Here is a 22043-nt window from a genome sequence, read left to right as displayed (position 1 = left end):
CCTCATCAATTTTAGCTGCTTAGGAACTTTTGAGAGTGTAACGTTGGGACAATTGAAGGAAGTTAAGTGGGAGGGGGATGTAACAAGAACATTCAAACTATATTACCACACATATGTTCCACAAGTAAATCTTTTGTTGTTTTTAAAAATGAAAATCATCGTGATTAGGCTTTGGCGAAGTAAGCAAAGCCGCATAAAGCTTGAGTCTGTCCTCCGTTAATGAAGAAGATCGAGATAATGGTCTTCTTGGTCTAATAAAAGATAACGAGGTGAGCGTCAACCTGTGTCTATATCTCCTCCAAGCCAATTGAATAGCAACTGCTGCCCAAGTTCTCCATCCTGGAGAATAATATCTAGCACTTCTCTTGACTTTTTCGTCCACAAATGTGTACCGGAAATGTTGTGTTACATACTTCACATCGTCAGCTTCAAGGCCAAAGGCTTCAGTGGTTTCAAGAGTCACTAATGATGATGAGGACGGCGGCAGTCGCTCCACGAAGGGTCTTCGGAGGCACCACGAAAGAAGTTCGTCGCCGCTGAAGTTTCCGGGACCTAACATGCAGCAACTTTTTACACCGTCTCGAAGTACTTGACTACTCTGGAGATGGCCTCTCACTATGAATAACATTCTCTGAACTGGATCGCCCTCTCTAGTTATCTATCAAAAAAGCAAATATATCTTAGACGGAGAGATTTTAACTCCTAGTCCCATTCGTTATAGTGTATTGCCTAATACAAATGTTTAACACTGACATTTGGACTTACTGTTTCTCCTTTAGTAAATATCAGGGACTTCACGCGATCACATATGTTCTCCAGGACCAAATTATCCATATGTTGAAATAGAGGAACCTGAAATATGTGCAGAAAAGTTAGTAACTATGGACGAGTTAGGCCCATATGTCCATTGACTCATACGGTCCTTTTGAACTAAAAATACACCACTCACCCATCAAATTCTTGCAAGTGCAATGTTAGTAGTACTATACGTCTATAAAATTTTCAAGTTTTATGCGTTTATATGATGCAAAACTTTTATTTCTAACCTGTTTGATTCAAAAGATATTGAAGTCTTTTCGTACAAATCAATTAAAGAGAATGAAGAGGTAAATCTTAGTCAAACCTAATAACCTTCAGATCCATAAGCGAATTAGAAAATAATGCATAAGGTGAAATAGGGGTGATCAATCTCATTGATATTTTTCATTTTCTCATTCATTAATCGATGAAGATCACTGTTTTTCGTCTTCCATGGGAAGGTTCCTCTTTTTAAGAAGATTACAGAGGAGAGATANCCCCCCCCCCCTCCTTTGAGAGACTCCTCCCCTATATATAGTTATGGAACCCTCACTATGGGTCAATACAGATTTGCACAACGCCCGCTTTCGTCGTTCCCTTAGTGTCGTTTTTTGTCACGGGATCTTGGTCAGGCCGACTGCAGCGATCAGATTTCGACCAATACAGTTAGTTCTTCCGCCTACCGGGGTCGTCTTTTGTCGGGCCTGGTAGGCGGATTACGATTATTACGTATCTAAGAGAAATCTGACCACTTACCCCTCGGGTATGGTCTTCAGATTCTAGCAATGTGACGGCATCTTTTCGCTATCCTCGAACCATTTTGGTCGTTTCGGAACCTGAACATCGTTTGTCTTGAAGCGTCATTTATGGTTATCTGCCATTATGACACACGTTCCTAGGGGGTTGAACCGTTTCATGCCCTATCAACCTCACTTGGCGACTCTTGGATTTCGTGCTCGGAAAATTTATCTCTTATAAATAGGACTGCACCATTCGATTTGACACATTCTTTGCCTTTGCTTAAGAAAACTTTGCGAATCCTCTTTCCTCCCGATACTTCGGATTTTGATTTCCTTTAGTTGGGTAGGAATTTTCGTCTTTCCTTTCTTTATCCTCTTGCTTTATCAAATTGATTCAAATGGCTGGCGATTCTTCTCGCGCTGAACTTTCTCCCCCAACTCCGGCGCCGGAAAATGATGTTCTGGCCACTAGAGGAGCAGAAGTGGTAGAAGATGAGGAGGTCCCGTTGGTGGCTGAGATCTTGCCTCGCCCTGGAAAGGCGTGGAGTGATTTTCACAGCCCCGCCAGGGAGGAGTCGGAACCTGCTCCGTCCGTCATAACTGAGGAGGGGATCGCAGAATTGAAGGCTAGGTGGGGGATCCCTCGCCACGTTGAAATACTGCCGCGGTGGGGGACGACATAGTCCATTTTGGCCGCCCAGGGTATTGCACGTTCTACGCCTACCCCTTTATTGTCGGGTACACGCTTCCTCTCCCTCTCTTGGTGGTAGATTTCTGCCGCTTTTACGAGGTATGGCCAGCGCAGCTTTCGCCGTACCTATACAAATTGTTCCTCATGCTGCATAAGTTTGCGGAGCTTACTGGTTGTGAGATCACTTTGGGGCATATGCTCAATATTTTCGCCCATCAACTCATTCGTGGCACGATGATTCACATGCGCCACCGAGGGTCGAAGAGTCTGGTGGTGAAGATGGACGATAGAACCAACCGTCGCTTCTACGAGAATTAATTTTATGTGCAGACCGAACACCTTGTGGCGGATCCTACGGGGTTCCCTGAGAAATGGAACTTCGCCCGTAAGTTTCTATGCCTTTTGTCAGATTAATGTTTCACCGCTTTTATTTGGGTAACACTGAACTGTGTTTTTATTGCCGCGAAGCTACCTCCTGCACCTGTTGATGATATCCGCGGGTGGGTGAGCGCCATCCTTCCTCATACGACGGGTGTCCGTACATGGTCATCTTTCTATGAGAAATATGGACGCAAGCCCCTTACTGGTGAGTAATATTGTCTTTGTTCGCTATTCCTTCTCCTTTTTTTGCTTGGTTTCTTATGTGATGTTTGTCGATGCCAGGAAGGGTGCGGAGAGCAAGGGCTCCTCCATTAGCTTTTCGTCAGCCTGCCTCATCCACTTGTCTTGCTTCGGCATCTACTGCCCGACCTTCATCGAGGGCCGCTTCAGTCGAATCTACGGCTACGGCCGTACACGCGGAGGTCACCCCTCGACCTGAGAGGTCAGACCCTGTCACCTCCCTAGTGAGGGAATCTTCCCGTGCCGAGGAAAGGGAGGAGTCATCAAAGAGGCGGCGAGTGGAGTTCGAAACGGCTCCTTCAGCTGTGATATATTTAGAGGAAGACCTTCCCTTGACGGGATCTGAGGCGGGAGTCGATGCCGTTCCGCCTACAGAGGCGGTGCCAGCTGCTGTGTCCGACCCATCGATGGAAGTTCCTGCCGCTGTGATTAATCTGCCACCGACCGTAGCGGGGGGTCGGATTTCTGAGGCTGCTGCTACTACTTCGGACGGACCTTCGTCCTCGGTACCTGGTCGTGCTTCTTCCTCGGTCGCAGTAAGGGGAAAGGATTTCGTGGTCGATGACTACGAATCCGAGTCTGATCTTGATCCTGATGATTTTAGGATGTTTGAAGAGGGTCTTACCCGTTCGGTAGTTCAGGCGGGAGGGCCGTCCTGTATTCTAGAGATTCCGTCGGACATCAACCTTTTGGGAGATACGGAGGACCTGGTGCCGCAGTTTGACCTCTTGTGCTCCGCCGCCGAGAACGAGGCTCTTCGGAATGTTCCTGATATTGATTTGATGCACAAAGTGGCCGCTATGGGCTTGAGGATACGTTTCACTTTCCTTTTATGTTCCTTTCGTTTTTCTTGTCAGCCTGGCCTTAGCCTGTTTTTTCGTTTTCCAGACGTACATGGTGGAGATTGAGAGTGCTCGCAGAGCTGATACTCGGGCCAAGATTTTCCCGACAATGCTGGGGAAATATTGGCGCTATCGCGATAAGTGCCGTTAGATGCACGAGTGGCTGAGGGAGAACCCTGATGTCGATCCCTCGGCGAGGAGTTGGAGAAGAGGGACCAGCAACTGATGGAGGCTATCCGCATGAGTAGTGTACTCGAGGAGCAACTTCGTGCCAAGGATGAAGAACTTGAGCCGGGTAAAGGGGTTGCTGCAGAGTGCAAACATCTTCAGGAGAAGTTGAGGTCTATGCAATCAGAGATGGATCAGAACCTTATCAGGGTCGAGACGATGAGCGCAGAGTGGATGGGAAAGTTGACCGAGTTGGAGAGTAAAGTTGCTGGTTTGGAGAATATCGAGAGTGCTTGGTCATCGGCTTTGGCGAGGGCTGCGGCTTTAGAGAACACCATCCGCGTCATCCAATCCGAGCAGGAATCGGAGAGGGCGACGACCACGTTGAGGGAAGAGAGGCTTGAGGAGCGCATTGGCGAGATCGATCGAGAGGCATCGACCCTAGCGGACCAGGTCGCTGCTCTTGAGGCCGAAAAGGAGCAACCGTTGGCTCAAGTTGAATCTTCCTCCGCCGCTTCTCCTCGTCATTTGCACGAGCTTTGGGTTCATGCTGAAGCCTAGCAGGACATCTACAATACTTTGTGGGAGGCGGGCAAAGTTACTGAGGACGCATATGAAGGAGCACGGGCAAAGGCACGAGAGGCTTGTGTAAACTGTGGATATGACTTTGCAACGCCGGAAGCTGATGCGGGTGCGGTTGATGAGGGAGGATCTCCTGGAGATGGTGCCGAGAGAAAGAATTGCTATCTTTGTTTCTCTTCCCCCTTTTTTTTTAATTGTTGTTTATTGTTCTTTTCTTGGACGCCGTTGATTTTAGCTGTAGGTAATTTGCGGTTGTTTGCACAGTAGCTTTGTATGAAGAGGATTTTTCATTATTACACGCCTTCTGTACTCCTTTTACTGTTTTGCTCTTCGTAATTTTGATGCAAAGTAGATTTCTGCATGCTGACCTCCCGCTTCTTAGGGGACTTCAAGGTCACTCGGTTTGAGTAGAGCCTTGATGACGGCTTTAGCTGAGGGGACTGTGCTTTTCACCTCGTATCGAGGTGTTATTCTATCGACGTCCGAATGGTATCGGATTCTCTTTCTAATAGCAGCCTTAGCCGTAGGGATTTTATTTTCGAGCTTATATCAAAGTATCATCCCGTCGCGAGTCCCAGTTATCTTCGGCGATGGCTTTCGGTCTTAGGAGTATTATTTCGAATTCTTTTCGAAATGTTGATCCGTCGTTGTTCGATCGAGGTCGAACTCTTCTTTTTGAAGGAGGCCCTTGACCTTAAGGTGTTATTCCGATCTTTCGTCGAAATATTAACCCGTCGTTGTTCGATCGAGGTCGAACTCTTCGTTTTGGCGGAGGCCCTTGGCCTTAAGGGTGTTATTTCGATCTTTCGTCGAAATATTAACCCGTCGTTGTTCGATCGAGGTCGAACTCTTTTTTTTGGCGGAGGCCCTTGGCCTTAAGGGTGTTATTTCGATCTTTCGTCGAAATATTAACCCGTCGTTGTTCGATCGAGGTCGAACTCTTCTTTTTGGCGGAGGCCCTTGGCCTTAAGGGTGTTATCTTTCGTCGAAATATTAACCCGTCGTTGTTCGATCGAGGTCGAACTCTTCTTTTTGGCGGTGGCCCTTGGCCTTAAGGGTATTATTTCGATCTTTTGTCAAAATATTAACCTGTCGTTGTTCGATCGAGGTCGAACTCTTCTTTTTGGCGGAGGCCCTTGGCCTTAAGGGTGTTATTTTGATATTTCATCAAAATATTAACCTGTCGTTGTTCGATCGAGGTCGAACTCTTCTTTTTGGCGGAGGCCCTTGGCCTTAAGGGTGTTATTTTGATCTTTCGTCGAAATATTAATCCGTCGTTGTTCGATCGAGGTCGAACTCTTCTTTTTGGCGGAGGCCCTTGGCCTTAAGGGTGTTATTTCGATCTTTCGTCGAAATATTAACCCGTCATTGTTCGATCGAGGTCGAACTCTTCTTTTTGGCGGAGGCCCTTGACCTTAAGGGTGTTATTTCGATCTTTCGTCGAAATATTAACCCGTCGTTGTTCGATCGAGGTCGAACTCTTCTGTTTGGCGGAGGCCCTTGGCCTTAAGGGTGTTATTTCGATCTTTCGTCGAAATATTAACCCGTCGTTATTCGAGTGAAGTCGAACTCATTTCTTCGTCGATAGCCTTAGCCATTGGAATGTTACTTTCGAGCTGGCGTTGAAGTAGTATTAACCCGTCGTAATTCGAGTGAAGTCGAACTCGTTTCTTCGTCGATGGCCTTAGCCATTGGAATGTTACTTTCGAGCTGGCATCGAAGTAGTATTAACCCGTCATAATTCGAGTGAAGTCGAACTCGTTTCTTCGTCGGTAGCCTTAGCCATTGGAATGTTACTTTCGAGCTGGCGTCGAAGTAGTATCCCGTCGTAAGGGTGGCGCTCTATTCTGTTTGTTGGAGTATCGTGGATGCTAGTTTCATTCATACTGGAGATTTGTTGGAGTATCGTGGGTGCTAGTTTCATTCATACATTGGAGATTTGTTGGATTATCGTGGATGCTAGTTTCATTCATACATTGGAGATTTTGATTATATTCTTGTAGGAAACAAGTGCTGACTTTGTACATACAATGGAGACTTGGCTATCTATACCTAGTCCCTTCATTACTCGGCCTGGAGATCATGTCGATGGGCGGGGTGATGAACAACACTTCGGACTTCGAGATGTCTCCCTTGCTGCGTCATTAAAAACCTCACCGAGAACCCGATTGGGACAAAACCCGCGTGAGGGAAAAAGAGTACGACTTAGGAGGCGCCTCTTTTCAGAAGTAGAAGTATTTGAGATGGGCGACATTTTTCAAAAAACTCGGTTGTTTTCTTTCCGGTGAACTGAGGTCCGTTGTCACAGCTGATCTCTTTGGGAATGCCGAAGCGGCATATTATATTTTTCCATATGAACGCGACAACTTCTTGCTCATGTATTTGAGTGTATGCACCTGCTTCCACCCAGTTAGAAAGATAGTTAAAACTAAAAAAGAGTGTACCTTACCTCGCCCTGCTGGGAGGGGTCCGACAATATCTATCCCTCACTTTATGAATGGCCATGGCGAAGTGACGGAATGCAAGAGCTCCTGTTTGGTGTATCATAGGGGCGTATTTTTGGCACTGCTCACATTGCCTGACGTAATCTGCGGCTTCTTTTTTCATGGTAGTCTAGTAGTATCCTGCGCAGACGAGGCATCTGTTGAGAGTACGGTTTCCCGTATGGGCTCCAAAGTGCCCCTCGTGTGCTTCTTCTGCAAATGTGTTACGATACGGTTGCACCAGTCCCAAGTTAGGTTTATAGAATGTACCTCAACTTGGTCCATCGAGGAATGGAGAAGGGTGACCACGTTTTCCTTGTTGATATTTCTGGTGGCTGCCGCTAGCTTGGCGAGACCATCTACTTCGACATTCTATGCCCTGGGTATCTGATCGAGGTGGAATTCGTCGAATTCTGGTAGCAGTTTGTGAATTTTTGACTGGTACTTCTGTAGTCTTTGTTCTTTGATTTGGAAAGTCCCAGTGACTTGATTCGCCACCAGTTGAAAGTCGTAATGGAGGACGAGTCGTCGAGTGTCGTGTTTAAGGGCTAATTTCAACCCTGCAACCACAGCTTCATACTTGGCCTCGCCGTTGGTCATCTCGGGGCACCGTGTGGATTGGCGAATCACTCCGTCTGCAGGGACTTCGAGGATGAGTCCCAGTCTGTTTAATTTTTCTTGCGTCGGGGAGCGTGATACCGGAGAGCAGGAAACGCTTCTGCTTAACTCGCACTCGTTTCATACACATATTGGAGTTTTCCCGTCTAACCTTTTCGTTCTCCGGTTTTGAGATGTCATTGGCGGGTGGGACGATGAATTATGCTTTGACCTCGCGGGGGTTCCTCCTCGTCGGCCTGATGTTTAAGTCCCCAGGAAGTCTTTCTTGGGACACCTTTTTGGTGAGGGAGAGGAAGTATCGTTCGAAGGGTATTACTTCCGAGGCGTCGGGTTTGTCTGGTGGACGATATTTCAGTGGTTCCGTAATAATTTCCTATTCTTCAGTTGGGATGTTTCCTTGCTTGCTCGCCCGTGCTGCGCTTACGTTCTTGTTTGGGCAATCAGCAGAAGGTGGGTTAGGATGATATCCTCCTTATCCCGATCTGATGAGTTGGTGAACGAAGGTGGATTAGTGGCGTTACTTGCTCTGCTTGGCGCTCTGATGGTTGAAGATGATGGTGTTTTCTAAGTTTGGTAACCGTATTCGGTTCTCTTTCCCTTCCTTTTTGTGCCTTGGTTCAGTGCGGGCCAAGCTTGTTTTGACTGGTTCATGGGCTGCCCAGCATGGGGGGGATGATGTTGGTTGCAACTTTTGCTTGTATATAACATCATGATCTAGGCTGTCGTGTGAGATTCACTTACCGTTCCTCTCGGTGGATGATCGTGTTTTCGATTTTCGATCTAGAGGAGACTAGGAGGTTTTCACTAAGAAATCTCCACAGACGACGCCAAATTGTTTGATTCAAAAGATATTGAAATCTTTTCGTACAAATCAATTAAAGAGAATGAAGAGGTAAATCTTAGTCAAACCTAATAACCTCCAGATCCATAAGCGAATCAGAAAATAATGCATAAGGTGAAATAGGGGTGATCAATCTCATTGATATTTTTCATTTTCTCATTCATTAATCGATGAAGATCACTGTTTTTCGTCTTCCATGGGAAGGTTCCTCTTTTTAAGAAGATTACAGAGGAGAGATAAGAGAGAGAAAAAAGCCCTCCCCCCCCCCCCCACCTTCCTTTGAGAGACTCCTCCCCTATATATAGTAATGGAACCCTCACTATGGGTCAATACAGATTCGCACAATGTCCGCTTTCGTCGTTCCCTTAGTGTCGTTTTTTGTCACGGATCTTGGTCAGGCCGACTGCAGCGATCAGATTTCGACCAATACATAACCTCGATTGCAGGTCATCTTTTTAAGTTAACTAGTTTTAGTGTACGTGAGTTGCACGTGTGCATCACGTTAATCATTATAAACGTATACAAGAAGAAGAAATTGTTGAAAATAATAATTGATAAATCAAATATTAATTTAAATCAGAATAATAAGAATTATTAAATTGACACAATAATTGTGAATTTAATATCTTCTGAACATGAAGATAATGAAATTAGTTGAATTAATTGTATAATATTTTATGGTTAATNATATTTTATGGTTAATAGATATTTTATTATATAAAATAATATATTATGTAATTTCTACTCTTAAATATACTCTTTTAAAAAACTCTATATTCATAAGATCATTATACAAAAAAAATTACTAAATAAAAGAGAGTGCACAGTAGTCATGGAGTATAAAAATTTTATGCGAATTATTGCACGAATCAATCAGTTTTTTATTATTCCGGAGAATAATATGATAAAATGTAATTTTAATTTATTAAGATTCTAAAATAAATATTATATGTTAAAATAATACAGTTAATCTACTTTTATAACAAAAGAGACTAAAAGTTTAAAAATGTGCTCTGAATTTTTCGTTGTTTTTTTTTTCCTCGGATTTGAGTCTAATATTAAAATCTTTTTCTTTGATGTTTATATGTCTTTTTAATCATGGTGATGGAATTTGTTCTTTGTAACCTAATTACATAGGGTTTTTTCTTTGTCTCACTCGAAGTTCATTAAAATTATATGTAAGTTAAGTGGACCTCTTCCTGTGAAAAAATAAAAACTTTGTAGTTGTTTTAAAGTTCCAAATATATTAGTTCATCAAAATATTAAAATAATAATTGTAGTTATAATTTTACATAGTATGGTTGTAGCTCGATTTATTTTTTAAATTAATATTACCATGTTAGTTTAAACTTCTAAAAGTTTATACTTAGAATTAAAATTATCTCTTAAAAAGTCAAAACGAAAAAGAACATGCATTGCTAATTTCCAATTATTTTTAGGTATTCTATTATCGGTAATATTTGGGGAAAGAATCTAAGAACATGAAAAATTTTAAGTGCCACGTATTAAACTCCGAAAAAAAAAATTAAGTCCATGCGTAAGGATATAAAAGTTGGTCAAATAAGGAAGTTTTTTATATAAAATAAATTTTTATTAAATTTAAAGTCCTAAATATTAGGAACTTTGACATGATCCAAATAAGAAAAGATTTAATAAGCAGAATATTAGTAGATTTNGCAGAATATTAGTTGATTTTGAAGTGCTAAATATTAGAAAAATAATCAAATGAGTATTTTGTTTAATATGAAATCTATTTTTAAAGAGTAAAAAAGACGAACATTTCACTAAGGCAATTTTAGCGCGTGTATTCCATTTATGTTTTCCTTAGAGTTTTGCATTTTTAACTATTTTGGATATTAATATCATATTACGATTTCTTTCATCGCAGTGCTATTCTTTTAGAAACAAATTATATATCCTAAGAGTGTACTTTAAAATTGTTTTTACTTATAAGATGAACTTAGTAAATAACTGAATTGATTTTTGCTAATTACTTATTATACTTAATATTTGTTCTCAATATTAAAGAGTTTTTTTTGTCAATTTGAATTCTTAATATTAGTCCATCTCAAGTTTAACCATTTAATGTAATTATAATTTTAGTAGAAAAACTAATGAACAGAAAATAATTTTGTCGTACAACCTTAATGTGGCCTCAAAATCCAATCATCTTAGCACATGCGATGCAATTAATGATGTACAACATAAAGCAAAATCACACTATAAGAAAATAATTAACTTCAGATAAATAAAAGCATTAAAAATTATGTTCCATGTTATATAATTGTGCTTCGAGGTTGTTAAATGTACTACTATTTCATGTGTTTTAATTTAGAGTAAAGGGAATTATATCTTAACGTGTATTTATTATTGGAAACAATTGAAAACTCTCTATTTTATAACGTATAGCAACCTCCACAAACTCCTCCCTAAATAATAGGATTTTTTGCGTAGGTCAATAAGGAAAATAGTTAATAACTAAAATCTAATTGAATTTAAAGTTCTAAATATTAGGAAAGAAACTTAAATTACAATTTTGTCCAATATAAAACTTATTTTTAAAGGGTAAAAAAGACGAACGACATTTCGCTAAGGGCCTTAATGCTTTTAATATAGTATATAGAAAGATAGATTGAGTGTAAACTTATTTAAAGCAGGTTTTTACTAGTGTAAATACGGCTTGTACACCTAAAATCCAATGCTTATATATATTATCTAACCTAAGGCTTTGCCCCTATGAAATATGTCATTAGTGCTGTAATTTGATAGAATTTTCCTATAGAAGAATCAAAGCATTGAGAAGTTTACCTGTCTGACCAAGTCCAAACAAAGATGGTATTTGATGTCCCTTCTAAGACCCTCAGGAAGGTTTTGTATCATCTCGCATTCATCAACTCCACGCGTTGCTGCATATTTTTGTCGTTCATAATTTCTCATCCTCTGCTTGTAATCCTGTGGCAATCTTCTTCTCCTCATCCACCACTCTACATTTCTCATCTTTAGTTGCATTGCCTGTTTCTTTGATGTCGTTGCATGCAAGAAAACCTGCACATATCGAATATATGTACCATAAACATATATATATATATACAAGACCCTTATAGCATTTTCTTGCTCTCTCTCTCTATATATATATATATATATTCCTGTGTGTTTAATTAGGAGAGTTATTATTACCTTGATGTTACCAATCAACATGGTGACCAGAATTAGCCCACTAGTAAGAACGATGATTATGAATACTAATTCTAGCCAATCTGTTGTGCTCTCCAGGTTGCCAAAAGTACTGTAAAATTTCCATATAGACACAATATACTGGATTAACTTCAACTATATTATACCGTAACAGTAAAGTTAGAAAAATACTTTTTGTTACATTATAGTAACTGAACTATGTGTATTGCTAAGGAAATATTAATACCGAAAAGTCAAATTTTCAGGACAGAAAATACAAATGATAGAAAATAAAAGAATCCACCATGTAAAAGTTTATTGACTAGCATATTTTATAAAACAAAAAATTGAAAAAGCATTTATTGGAACAAGAGATGAAAAAATGTTAACTTTAGTTATATATTTATTTTCTATCAAGTGGCAAAAGAAAAAGAAGGTGATTAATAATTGTATACCTGAGAGTCATGAGACCCCAGAAAATGGGTAAGAGTATTTTCTCAAGACGATTTTCATTAGTAACAAGTTGAACAGTCCATTTATAAGCTCCATAATCAAAACTTTCTTCAGAGGATAGGCATGTCGATCTAGCAAGTTTGGTCTCACCCCATATGATTCGACTTTTGTGCTTCACCAGACTATTTGTTCCATAATATATTGACTTTTCGCAGGCCAACATTCTGAGGCCACAACCCTTTGTAACTTCGCACTGTTCTTTCAAACATTTCGCAGCCCTTTGGATTCCTAGTAAGTACCAACATGCTCCCACAGCCTGCCCATATTATATACTACTATAGTAAGGGGTCGTTTGGTCCAGAACAAGGATATATATTCCGGGATTATAATCCTATATGAGATAGATAATATCAAGATTATGGTATAAAAGTTAGTAATAGGTACTATGTACTTACGTGAGAGGCGACAAAATAGGCGATCAAGTTGAGAGCAATTCCCCACCAAACAGTGCCAAATATGTAGCCGGAGAAACCCTGCATCCGCCGCAATAGGCAAACGGAGTGATAGATTTTGGGCAGATACTGAAACAGAAACGTTATTAACAACACTGTCATCACTGTTGTTATTGATCCTTTCTCCAGTAGGTCTGGAATCGCTACCCACATCACTATCTGCAACAAATATTTGATGTGTTAGGAATTTGTCCCGATTCTTTTCTTGACCAAAAATATAGATCTTGGTTCAACCAATTAGATTTTAATAAAGAACGGCCAGTCTTAACCAATAATAATATGCTCAAGACTAGGTTATCGGTTTTATGGCAATAACATGTATATTTGACCGTATGGTAATGAATGTGAGCTATAATAAACAATGATCCAAAAAGATAGAAGATAACATTAAATAGTAATAAATGGCAATGTATGGCATTTAAGTAATTAAATAAAAATGTGTGAGTCACCCAAAAAGGGGCGAGATCTGTTGATATTCTTTCTGACAATAATGAATGATTGATGAGCCTTTGAACACTCAGGTTGTTCTTGGATACAGTGGAAAGAATAGACAAGAATCTTAGTAAAAAGGTTGTTTTTGTATGCTTGTAATAGGATCAGATTTTCTCTATAAAGTCAAAGTGTTTTCTTACAAATGAATATCTCTTGTCCCCTATCATCGTGTCTCTTTCTATTTATAGAGAACATGTTCCTAGAAATCATAATTGTAATGTCGAGGAAGAGGCAAACCCAAAAATAAAGAAGATAAAGAACACCAAATTTTAACGTGGAAAACCCTTCAAATCGAAGGTAAAAACCACGGGATCACAAAAATCCAAAAAGCTCCACTATAATAATAAGAGGGCTACAATCCAAATTGGCTACACAACAAGTGCCAAACACGGAGCAACAATATCAACAAGAGCATCAACTAATCAATTAAAGAAAGAGGAGAATCCACAAAAATAAAGCTGTTGTTTGAGGCTCGAATCAGATGCTACAAGCCTCCAAATCCGATCTCCGCCGCTCATATCCAAGACCAAAATGTTACGAACACTCAGCCAAAATTTCAGCCCGTTCCAACGGTTAACGAATCGGAAAACGTGATTTGAAGTTGGCTGGTCGGAATAAAAATCTGCAGCAAAACAAATACTTTTCTTCTCTCTTCTCTCTTGATGAAAGCTCTCTCAAAAACCTCTCTTATGTGCTTAAGTCTTTCAAAGACTTGTATCAATGAGCATAGAATGATTCTCTAAGGTTGTCCTATTTATAGATCATGAGTGGTGCTTTCTCTAAAAGCCAAAACCCACTTAAAATTGGAATAAACACCGAATCCAATTCCGAATAGGAATGGAAACCATAAGAGAGTAGGATTAGGCCATTGGGCCTTTGGCTTGACAACATGGGCATGTGCCCAACAAACTCCCCCTCCAGCCAAGGGGCCAAATGTGTCTTCAAGTAGAGGAACTATTGACAGGCTTCATGCCTGCCATTTTTCTGCGAAACGCATGCTTATCTGTAAGCTTAACTACGAAGTCCTCAGGCGGCTCCATATAAAGCTCTTCATTTAAATCACCATGAAGAAAAACAGTCTTGACATCCATCTGCTCAACTTCTAAATCTAGACTTGCGGCTAAACCTAGAATCACACGAATAGAAGACATCTTCACAATGGGGGAGAAAATTTCATCAAAGTCAACTCCCTTCTTCTGGCTAAAATCTTGAACAACTAACCTCGCCTTGTATCTAGGCGCAGCGGTATGATTATCTTGCTTTATTGTGAATATCCATTTGTTAGATAGAGCTCTCTTACCTTTCGGCAATTTCACTAACTCATATGTGCCATTCTCATGGAGTGACTTCATCTCATCTTCCATGGCTTCGATCCACTGATCTTTGTGAGTATCTTGCATGGCTTCATCATAATTCTCAGGTTCTCCCATGTCAGTAAAAAGTGCATATTCATCAGGAGGATAGCGCATGGATTTTTGCTTCTCCCTTGTAGATCTTCTAAGAGAGGTTTCAGGAGCATTCAAAGTAGTACCTGAGCAGGAATTGGTTGTTGATCAACCACAACTTCATCAACTGAAGCATCCATACATCTATACCATGACGATCATTTTGATCTTGATCACTATCTCCATCATTGTCTTGGGTTCCTTCATGTGCAATAGGTGCCTTAGCAATAGAAACTGGATCACTATCAACTAAGCTCTCATTACTCTGAGAATCTGTCTTCTCAGCTTTGTCAATATCTTCAATAGTATGGTCTTCAAAGAATATTGCATCACAACTTCTAATAAGTTTATTGTCAACTGGATCGTAAAAACGATGCCCAAACTCATCTTGACCATAATCGATAAAGATGCACTGCTTCGTTTTGACATCCAGTTTCGATCTTTCATCTTTAGGAACATGCACATAAGCTTTACACCCAGAAACTCTCAGGTGATCACAAGAAACATCTTTGGCAAACCAAACTTTGTTTGGGACATCACCATCCAAAGCAACAGCAGGAGACAAATTGATAACATAGGCAACAATGTTAAGTGCTTCCGCCCAATATGTATTTGGAAGTTTAGCCTCTGAAAGCAGGCATCTAACTCTTTCAACTATGGTTCTATTCATCCTCTCTGCCAAACCATTCAATTGAGGCGCCTTGGGCGGGTTTTTCTGATGACGAATTCCTTATTCCTTGCAATAGTTATCAAAGGGACCACAATATTCACCACCATTGTCTATGCGAATACATTTTAATTTCTTCCCCGTCTGTCTCTCAGCTAAGGCCTAAAATTCCTTAAACACGCCAAGTGCTTGATCTTTAGATTTCAAAGGATACACCTAGTGCTTACGAGAATGATCATCAATGAAGGTTACAAATTAAAGTGCACCACTTTTAACTTTACTTTAAAAGGACCACACAAATCAGAGTGTACTAGCTCCAATAAATCGGGCTTTCTTGAGGGAGGATGGCTATGAAAGGAAACCTTTTTTGTTTGCTAGCTAAACAGTGGATACACCTTTTCAGCTTTGCTTGTTTCACTCCAGAAATCAAACTTTTCTTAGCCAAACACATAATCCCCTCTCGCTCATACGACTCAATCTTTTGTGCCACAATTCTGATAAAGTGTCACTTTTCACCAGATTTATGGAGTCATTAAGAAAAGACCCCTGTGTCACATATAAATGACTAGACTTGACTCCTACCACTACTAACGAGCCCTTGGTGAGCTTCCATTGGCCATTAAAGAGAGAATTATGGTAACCTTCATCGTCTAATCTTCTTGCGGAGATCAAATTGAAAGGAAAGTCTGGAGCATGCTTGACATCTTGAAGAACTAACCTTGAACCATTATTAGTTTTCAAACAAACTGTGCCAACACCAAACACCTTAACTTCACTGGCATTGCCCATCTTTAACACTCCAGAATCAACAGGAGTATAAGATGAGAAAAAGTTTTTTCTTGGTGTGACATGTGAGGTAGCTCCAGAATCTACTATCCAGCTCGTCACATGGGATACCAAATTGATGACGTTTTCATCATAAGCAAAAAGAAGGTCATCTAGAACAATAGCAGTAACATTGTTCTCGTTATTTTCAGCTTTCTTTCCTTCTCTAGTGTCTTGATTCAACTTGCGACAAAACTTTTTGATGTGTCCTTTCTTGCCACAGTGGTTGCATGTAATATTATGGTATTTGGACCTTGACTTACTTCTACATTTACCTCTATTCCACGAGCCTCTTGTTCTATCTCTCCCTCGGTCTTCTGTAACCAAGATATCTGTTTGTGAGGACGAACCCTAAGATTTTCTCCTTACTTCCTCGTTCAACACACCACTCTTGGCATATTCCATGGTCACCTTACCTCCAGGAGCTGAGTTTGTCAAAGAAACACGAAGAGTTTCCCAAGAATCTGGTAAAGAATTAAGAAGCCAAAGTCCTTGTATCTCATCATCAAAATTAACTCCCATTCCAGAAAGCTGATCAAGGACGCCCTGAAAATTATTTATATGATCAAGGATAGGGCCGCCTTTCTTGTATTTAAGGGTCATCAATTGCTTTAGCAGGAACACTTGTTGTTCCCAGTTTTTGAAGCATAAAGAGTCTCTAGCTTTTCCCATAATGATCTCGCATGTGTCTCGTTCACAATATGGTTGCGAACATTATCTTCAACCCATTGCCGTATATATCCACATACTTGTTGGTGCTCGAAATCCCAATCTTCATCAGATATACTCTCGGGTTTATGAGCTAAAAAGATGTATCTTCTTTACTAACAACAAGTCTTTCATCTTGCTTCTCCAAATATTATATTGCTCCCATTTAAACATACCATCTTGCTCATATTCGCCTCCATTCCGTAGCAGCCCGGATAAATAATCAAGGCTCTGATACCACTGTTATGTCGAGGAAGAGGCAAACCCAAAAATAAAGAAGATAAAGAACACCAAATTTTAACCTGGAAAACCCTTCAAATCGAACGTAAAAACCACGGGATCACAAAGATCCAAAAAGCTCCACTATGACAATAAGAGGGTTACAAAAGTTCTCCAAATTGGCTACACAACAAGTGCCAAACACGGAGCAACAATATCAACATGAGCAACAACTAATCAATTGAAGAAAGAGGAGAATCCACAAAAATAAAGATGCTGTTCGAGGCTCTAAATCAGATGCTACGGGCCTCCAAATCCATTTTACACCGTTCAAATCTAAGACCAAGATGTTACGGACACTCAGTCAGAATTTCAGCCCGATCCAACGGTTTACAAATTGGAAAATACGATTTGAACTGGCTGGTCGGAATAAAAATCTGCAGCAAAATAAATACTTTTCTTCTCTCTTCTCTCTTGATGAAAGCTCTCTTAAAAACTACTCTTATGTGCTTAAGTCTTTCAAAGACTTGTATCACTGAGAATATAATGATTCTCCAAGGTTGTCCTATTTATAGATCATGAGTGGTACTTTCTCTAAAAGCCAAAACCCACTCAAAATAGGAATAAATACCGAATCCAATTCCGAATAGGAATGGAAACCAAAAGAGAATTGGATTAGACCATTGCCTTTGGTTGGACAACATAGGCATGTGCCCAACATTAATAGTACTGGTGCAGAGGATATCTACTAGAATATTCTCTTTTGCGTCTTATATTAAAACTAGTCGTTATAACTCTGTCTAAGATGCTCGACCTCGACTTTGAACTACGATGACTTCACGACCTTGATCTTTACTGACTCTTCGATCGCACCCTTCATCGCTTCGAGGCTACTTCGACCTGGGGCAGATCTTTGTGGAGACCTTACTGATAGCATATGGTAGCCAATGAAGGCTATCATGGTGTTGACGTAGCTTGCCTATATTAAAGATATTTTTTGGCCCATAGAATTTTCTTACCTAATTTGAATTTATTTTTTTATTTGAAGGAAAGGTGGAATATTAACCATAATTTTACTTTTCCTAAAAGGAAAATATAGATCTCTTCGATATTTAACAGATTCCTCTCTTGGAAAAAAAGGTTGTGGCCTTTATATATTTAGAATCCTTGCTTCACACAACAACAATAACATCCGCAATGTAGTCCTTAATTAAGAGAGTTTTATTTAGGGAGTGTTTTTTTTATAATTTTATATTAGTTTCTCATATAAAGTTTATATGAGAAACTAAACCAAAGCATATTAAAGTTTATGCCTATTTTAGTATATATTTCTTTTGTCGTCTGATTGATCGTTCAAGATTTGTATTGATAGCTTCTGCTTGACGCCTTATTATTTTCGATCTCAACATGATGATCGGTAATTAACTAATTACTAGTGTCCCCTAGTTAACAATCATATAAGCTACTACATATGTTGCTAAAAATATGGAGATTGAGGCACTTCTCCATATATAAAGTCATGTTTGAAACTACGATCCGTTGAATTTTTTGATCAACCAAAATTGTGCGGCTTCAATCTTCTCACACATGTGACTATCGCAACACTTCGAGTCTAAGCATTTTGATCATTCTTGACCATCAAAACAATAGGAAATTATTTTTCAAGACAACATAGGTTAAAAATAGTGTTTTTTCAAAATCTACGTAGGTCCTACTCATCATAAAAATGTTATAAATAATTGGAGATTGGTAGGTTTAGCGGAGAAACATGATAATGGGCATTAACGTTTTTTTTTCTTTTTTTTTCTTCTTCTGTACTTTCTTCATCTTTCTTAAGTTAAGGGAGTGAATAGCGAGGGTTGGGGTGATACATATAGCATCCCCTTCCCTTTCTTCAATTTAATAAATAATGAAATTTAAAGAAGAAAACAAAAGGAGCAAATAGCACTTTCTTCTGCGTCCCTTCTTTTAAACTATGCAATTAATTCATACTAATGCTTAATTATTTATGCAAGTGAAATGAAATCATCCTAAAACATCTCTTAGATTTGCTCAAAACAAGAAAACTTTCATCAAGTTTTCCTTTTCTCTTTCAATAAGTATTGACCATTGTCGCATAAATTCTTTTGTATTGACCCTTGTTCCATAAATTCTTTTTTCTATTCATTTATAATTAGATCTTTACTTTTAAACTTTTAACTCTGCGATAGGCATTTAAGTTATTTACAATATTAAGTATAATTATTTTTACAATATTAATGTTGTTTAACTAGAGAGAGCAAATTAATTATCATTTTTAATTTTCAATATTAACTCTATATCAAGATTAACTTGATTGTGTAAATATATATTTTTTACACCGTCTATATATAGAACTTAAACTCTTAGAGATATGTTTTTGTAGATATTTACATGGCATGTAGACCACAAAATATTAAGGGTACTTTGGGTATGATACATCTTTAGTTTATGAGTCAATTTTTTATTTTTTCTTAAGTTCGATACATAATAAGACGGATCATAAAGTGGGATACTCGTCATTATTCTTCTTCTATGATAATGTAAACTGGTAAGTGAGTGAAATCTTGAACTCTTGATACAACAACAACAACGGCCAGTGTAGTCCCACTAGTCTTGAACTCTTGATGTAAATGCCATTTCAAAATGCGTAAATATATGTAATTCTTCTTGTAAATGATTACTAATACTTATTTGTCGTACAAATTTGTTTGAGTTCCTCTTTCTGTTGTGAGTAGAAAGAAAAGACACGTTGGTTACCTCACATGTTCTTACTGCAACTGCATAAGGTTATCTCTGCATGCATAACAAACAACGGCCATGACATGCATGCCTTTTGTCTTCTTTTACTACAATTTTCATACTAAAATACAAAACATGCATCACCATGTTTATCATACCACAAAATAGAAAGAAAAAAAATTGCATATCATAAATTAATCATCTTGAACTCACCTGCGGCAAAGGAAGGATGACAAATAGATCAAAAAAGAAACCCTTCTTAGCCTTCAAATATTTTAAAGCCACAGAACGTCGAGGACTCTTATCATTAGGGCGTAATTTGTTCATTCTGAATTGCAGCCACATGTTCCATAATTGCAACGCATCAGTCATGCACCGGAGAGCCGTGACCGTGACGGCGAACCACCCGTCGATGAAGAGGCACATACAATTCTCACTAATAGAAAGCGCATAGAAAAATAATGGATCCACAAAAAGTCCAGTGGCACATACTAATAAGAATATTCTGTTCCATTCTTGAACCCAAGCTGCTCTCGGGTCTATAATTTTCCCCGAGAAAAAGCCTGTCAGTCCTGTTCGACCACGACCACTACAAACTCCGTAAATGTTGTTGTAGTCATTAGAATTATTTTCTTCTTTTTCCTCCTCTTCTATTTCTTCATCCATGTCTTGCTCCTCATCCTCGTCATCATCATTACTGTCACTGTAATTATGTGACAGTTCAAGTTCAAGATGACTAGTCATTAATTTTTCTTTTTCTAGATTTTTTATGCTTCTTCTTGTTATGGGTTTGGGACTATGGAGGATGAATGGAGTGGGGTTGTGTTTTTGGGAAGAGAGAAGAGAATATATGCACTGATTTTTTTTAATGTTAGAGAAGTGATAATTCGAAACAATGACAAGAAGAGGACATAAATTATTGTAGATATGGGGAGAGCTTAAAGCTGACAAAAATAGTAGGAACTTCCTAGACTACCCTTCTGTAATTTGTCTACACACTATCCTAAATTAAATTTCTAAAGTAAAAGGATTCCAAGAATTTATTACTAATAAATGTGATGAACGAACTTGCTTTTTGAAATTTTATTATAATAATAATATAATAATAATAATAATAATATTATTATTATTATTATTATTATTTTGCAAAATTCTAAGACTAATTCAGTGATAATGTTTTTATTGGGGGAAGTGCATGGTTAGCCACTAATAACACATGTATTTACTTTTAAGCCACTGTTTAAAATGTCTTTAGTGTTTAGCCACTGCTTTAATAAATTTTAACTGCCCGGACGAAAATACCCTTCTGCTCATGTCCTTAACTTTTGAACTTAACTTCAGGACTTCAGGACTACATGTCCTTAACTTTTGAACTTGGAACTCTAAGTTCAGGACTTCAGGACTACATGTCCTTAACTTTTGAACTTAACTTCAGGACTTCAGTTACATGTCCTTAACTTTTGAACTTAACTTTAGGACTTCAGGACTACATGTCCTTAACTTTTGAACTTGTAACTGTAAGTTCAGGATCCATAACGTAGTAGAAAACCAAAAATACATCACAGAAATCACAAACCGAAATACATCAACCACCATAATTGCATACGATCAAATTTTAAGAAAAGCTGTAATTACTCATTCCTTCTCCCTCCTAAATTTCATTCCTTTCTTTGAACTCACGAACATGGTACCACATCTTTCTCCATTTTCATCGCTTCTCTTTTTAATAAAAATCCAATTTTTAAATCACTAATTACATTCATCCTTTGGACCCCAAAAACAGACAAATCAAATAAACATGAAAAACCCCACTACTCCATTTTTTTTGTGTTCACTTTATATCAAGACTCAATTATTATCCTCCTAATCTGAATCTTTTTGCATATCTTGTTTAATTTTCCAATACCCTTTTGCCGCCTGTTTCAATTTTTACCTCTTCACTTTCAATCAAAACTCAATTTTTTCCTCTTCTCGTCATCCTTTAAGTCATTTCGCTGAGCTTAGTTCGCTGAGCTTCCTAACATGAAAGAGATAGAAGAAAGGGTAACACAGTCTTTTCATGTTAATTTTAATAGACTAGTGGCTACTATTGCTAAGCATTGAAAATACTGGATAAAAAGTAAATACCACTTTAAAAAGTGACTACCCCACACAATTTTTACGTTTTTATTCTAACAAAAACCAAAAAACACTTTTAAATAGTAACACTTTTTACCAACTAAGACTGTTGAATATCTGATCGGGGACCAAATAAACTTCATCTTTTGTAGGCTAATGTATGTAATGTTTCGGGAAAAAGGCAAACTTTGTGCAACTTTTGCTTGTCATTTAAAACATCTTTTATTCCTATAACTTTTACTCCTACTTGTTATCCAATTATCTTCCAATAACTTCAATTTTGCCT

General features: G+C 38.8%; 1 protein-coding gene across 2 annotated transcripts; it reads right to left on the bottom strand.

Moving 5' to 3' along the window:
* LOC109226687 (cyclic nucleotide-gated ion channel 4-like) lies at positions 81–20530 on the bottom strand. Of its 2 annotated transcripts, none has more exons than XM_019391514.1 (7): positions 19853–20530; positions 12467–12682; positions 12014–12327; positions 11562–11670; positions 11193–11429; positions 754–852; positions 81–658 (listed from the first exon to the last, which is right to left on the bottom strand). In XM_019391514.1, the coding sequence occupies exons 1-7, from the start codon at positions 20381–20383 to the stop codon at positions 143–145; spliced, it is 2022 nt and encodes a 673-aa protein (XP_019247059.1). In that variant the 5' UTR covers positions 20384–20530; the 3' UTR covers positions 81–142. The 2 variants fall into 2 exon arrangements, with proteins under 2 accessions (XP_019247059.1, XP_019247060.1); XM_019391515.1 differs by having other exon boundaries at positions 766–852.

The sequence above is a fragment of the Nicotiana attenuata genome, chromosome 6 (assembly GCF_001879085.1).
Source record: "Nicotiana attenuata strain UT chromosome 6, NIATTr2, whole genome shotgun sequence".
Lineage (NCBI taxonomy): Eukaryota > Viridiplantae > Streptophyta > Magnoliopsida > Solanales > Solanaceae > Nicotiana > Nicotiana attenuata.
The sequence above is the reverse complement of the archived record's forward strand: the minus strand, read 5'-3'. Positions and strand labels throughout refer to the sequence as shown.

Excerpts from the sequence above, each read along its gene's own strand:
- LOC109226687 (XM_019391514.1), bottom strand. The coding sequence starts at position 20,383 with ATGACTAGTCATCTTGAACTTGAACTGTCACATAATTACAGTGACAGT. Across the intron at positions 12,328-12,466 it reads CCTATTTTGTCGCCTCTCAC|GCTGTGGGAGCATGTTGGTA; the intron begins GTAAGTACATAG and ends TAATATGGGCAG. Across the intron at positions 853-11,192 it reads GTTTGGACTTGGTCAGACAG|GTTCCTCTATTTCAACATAT; the intron begins GTAAACTTCTCA and ends CACATATTTCAG.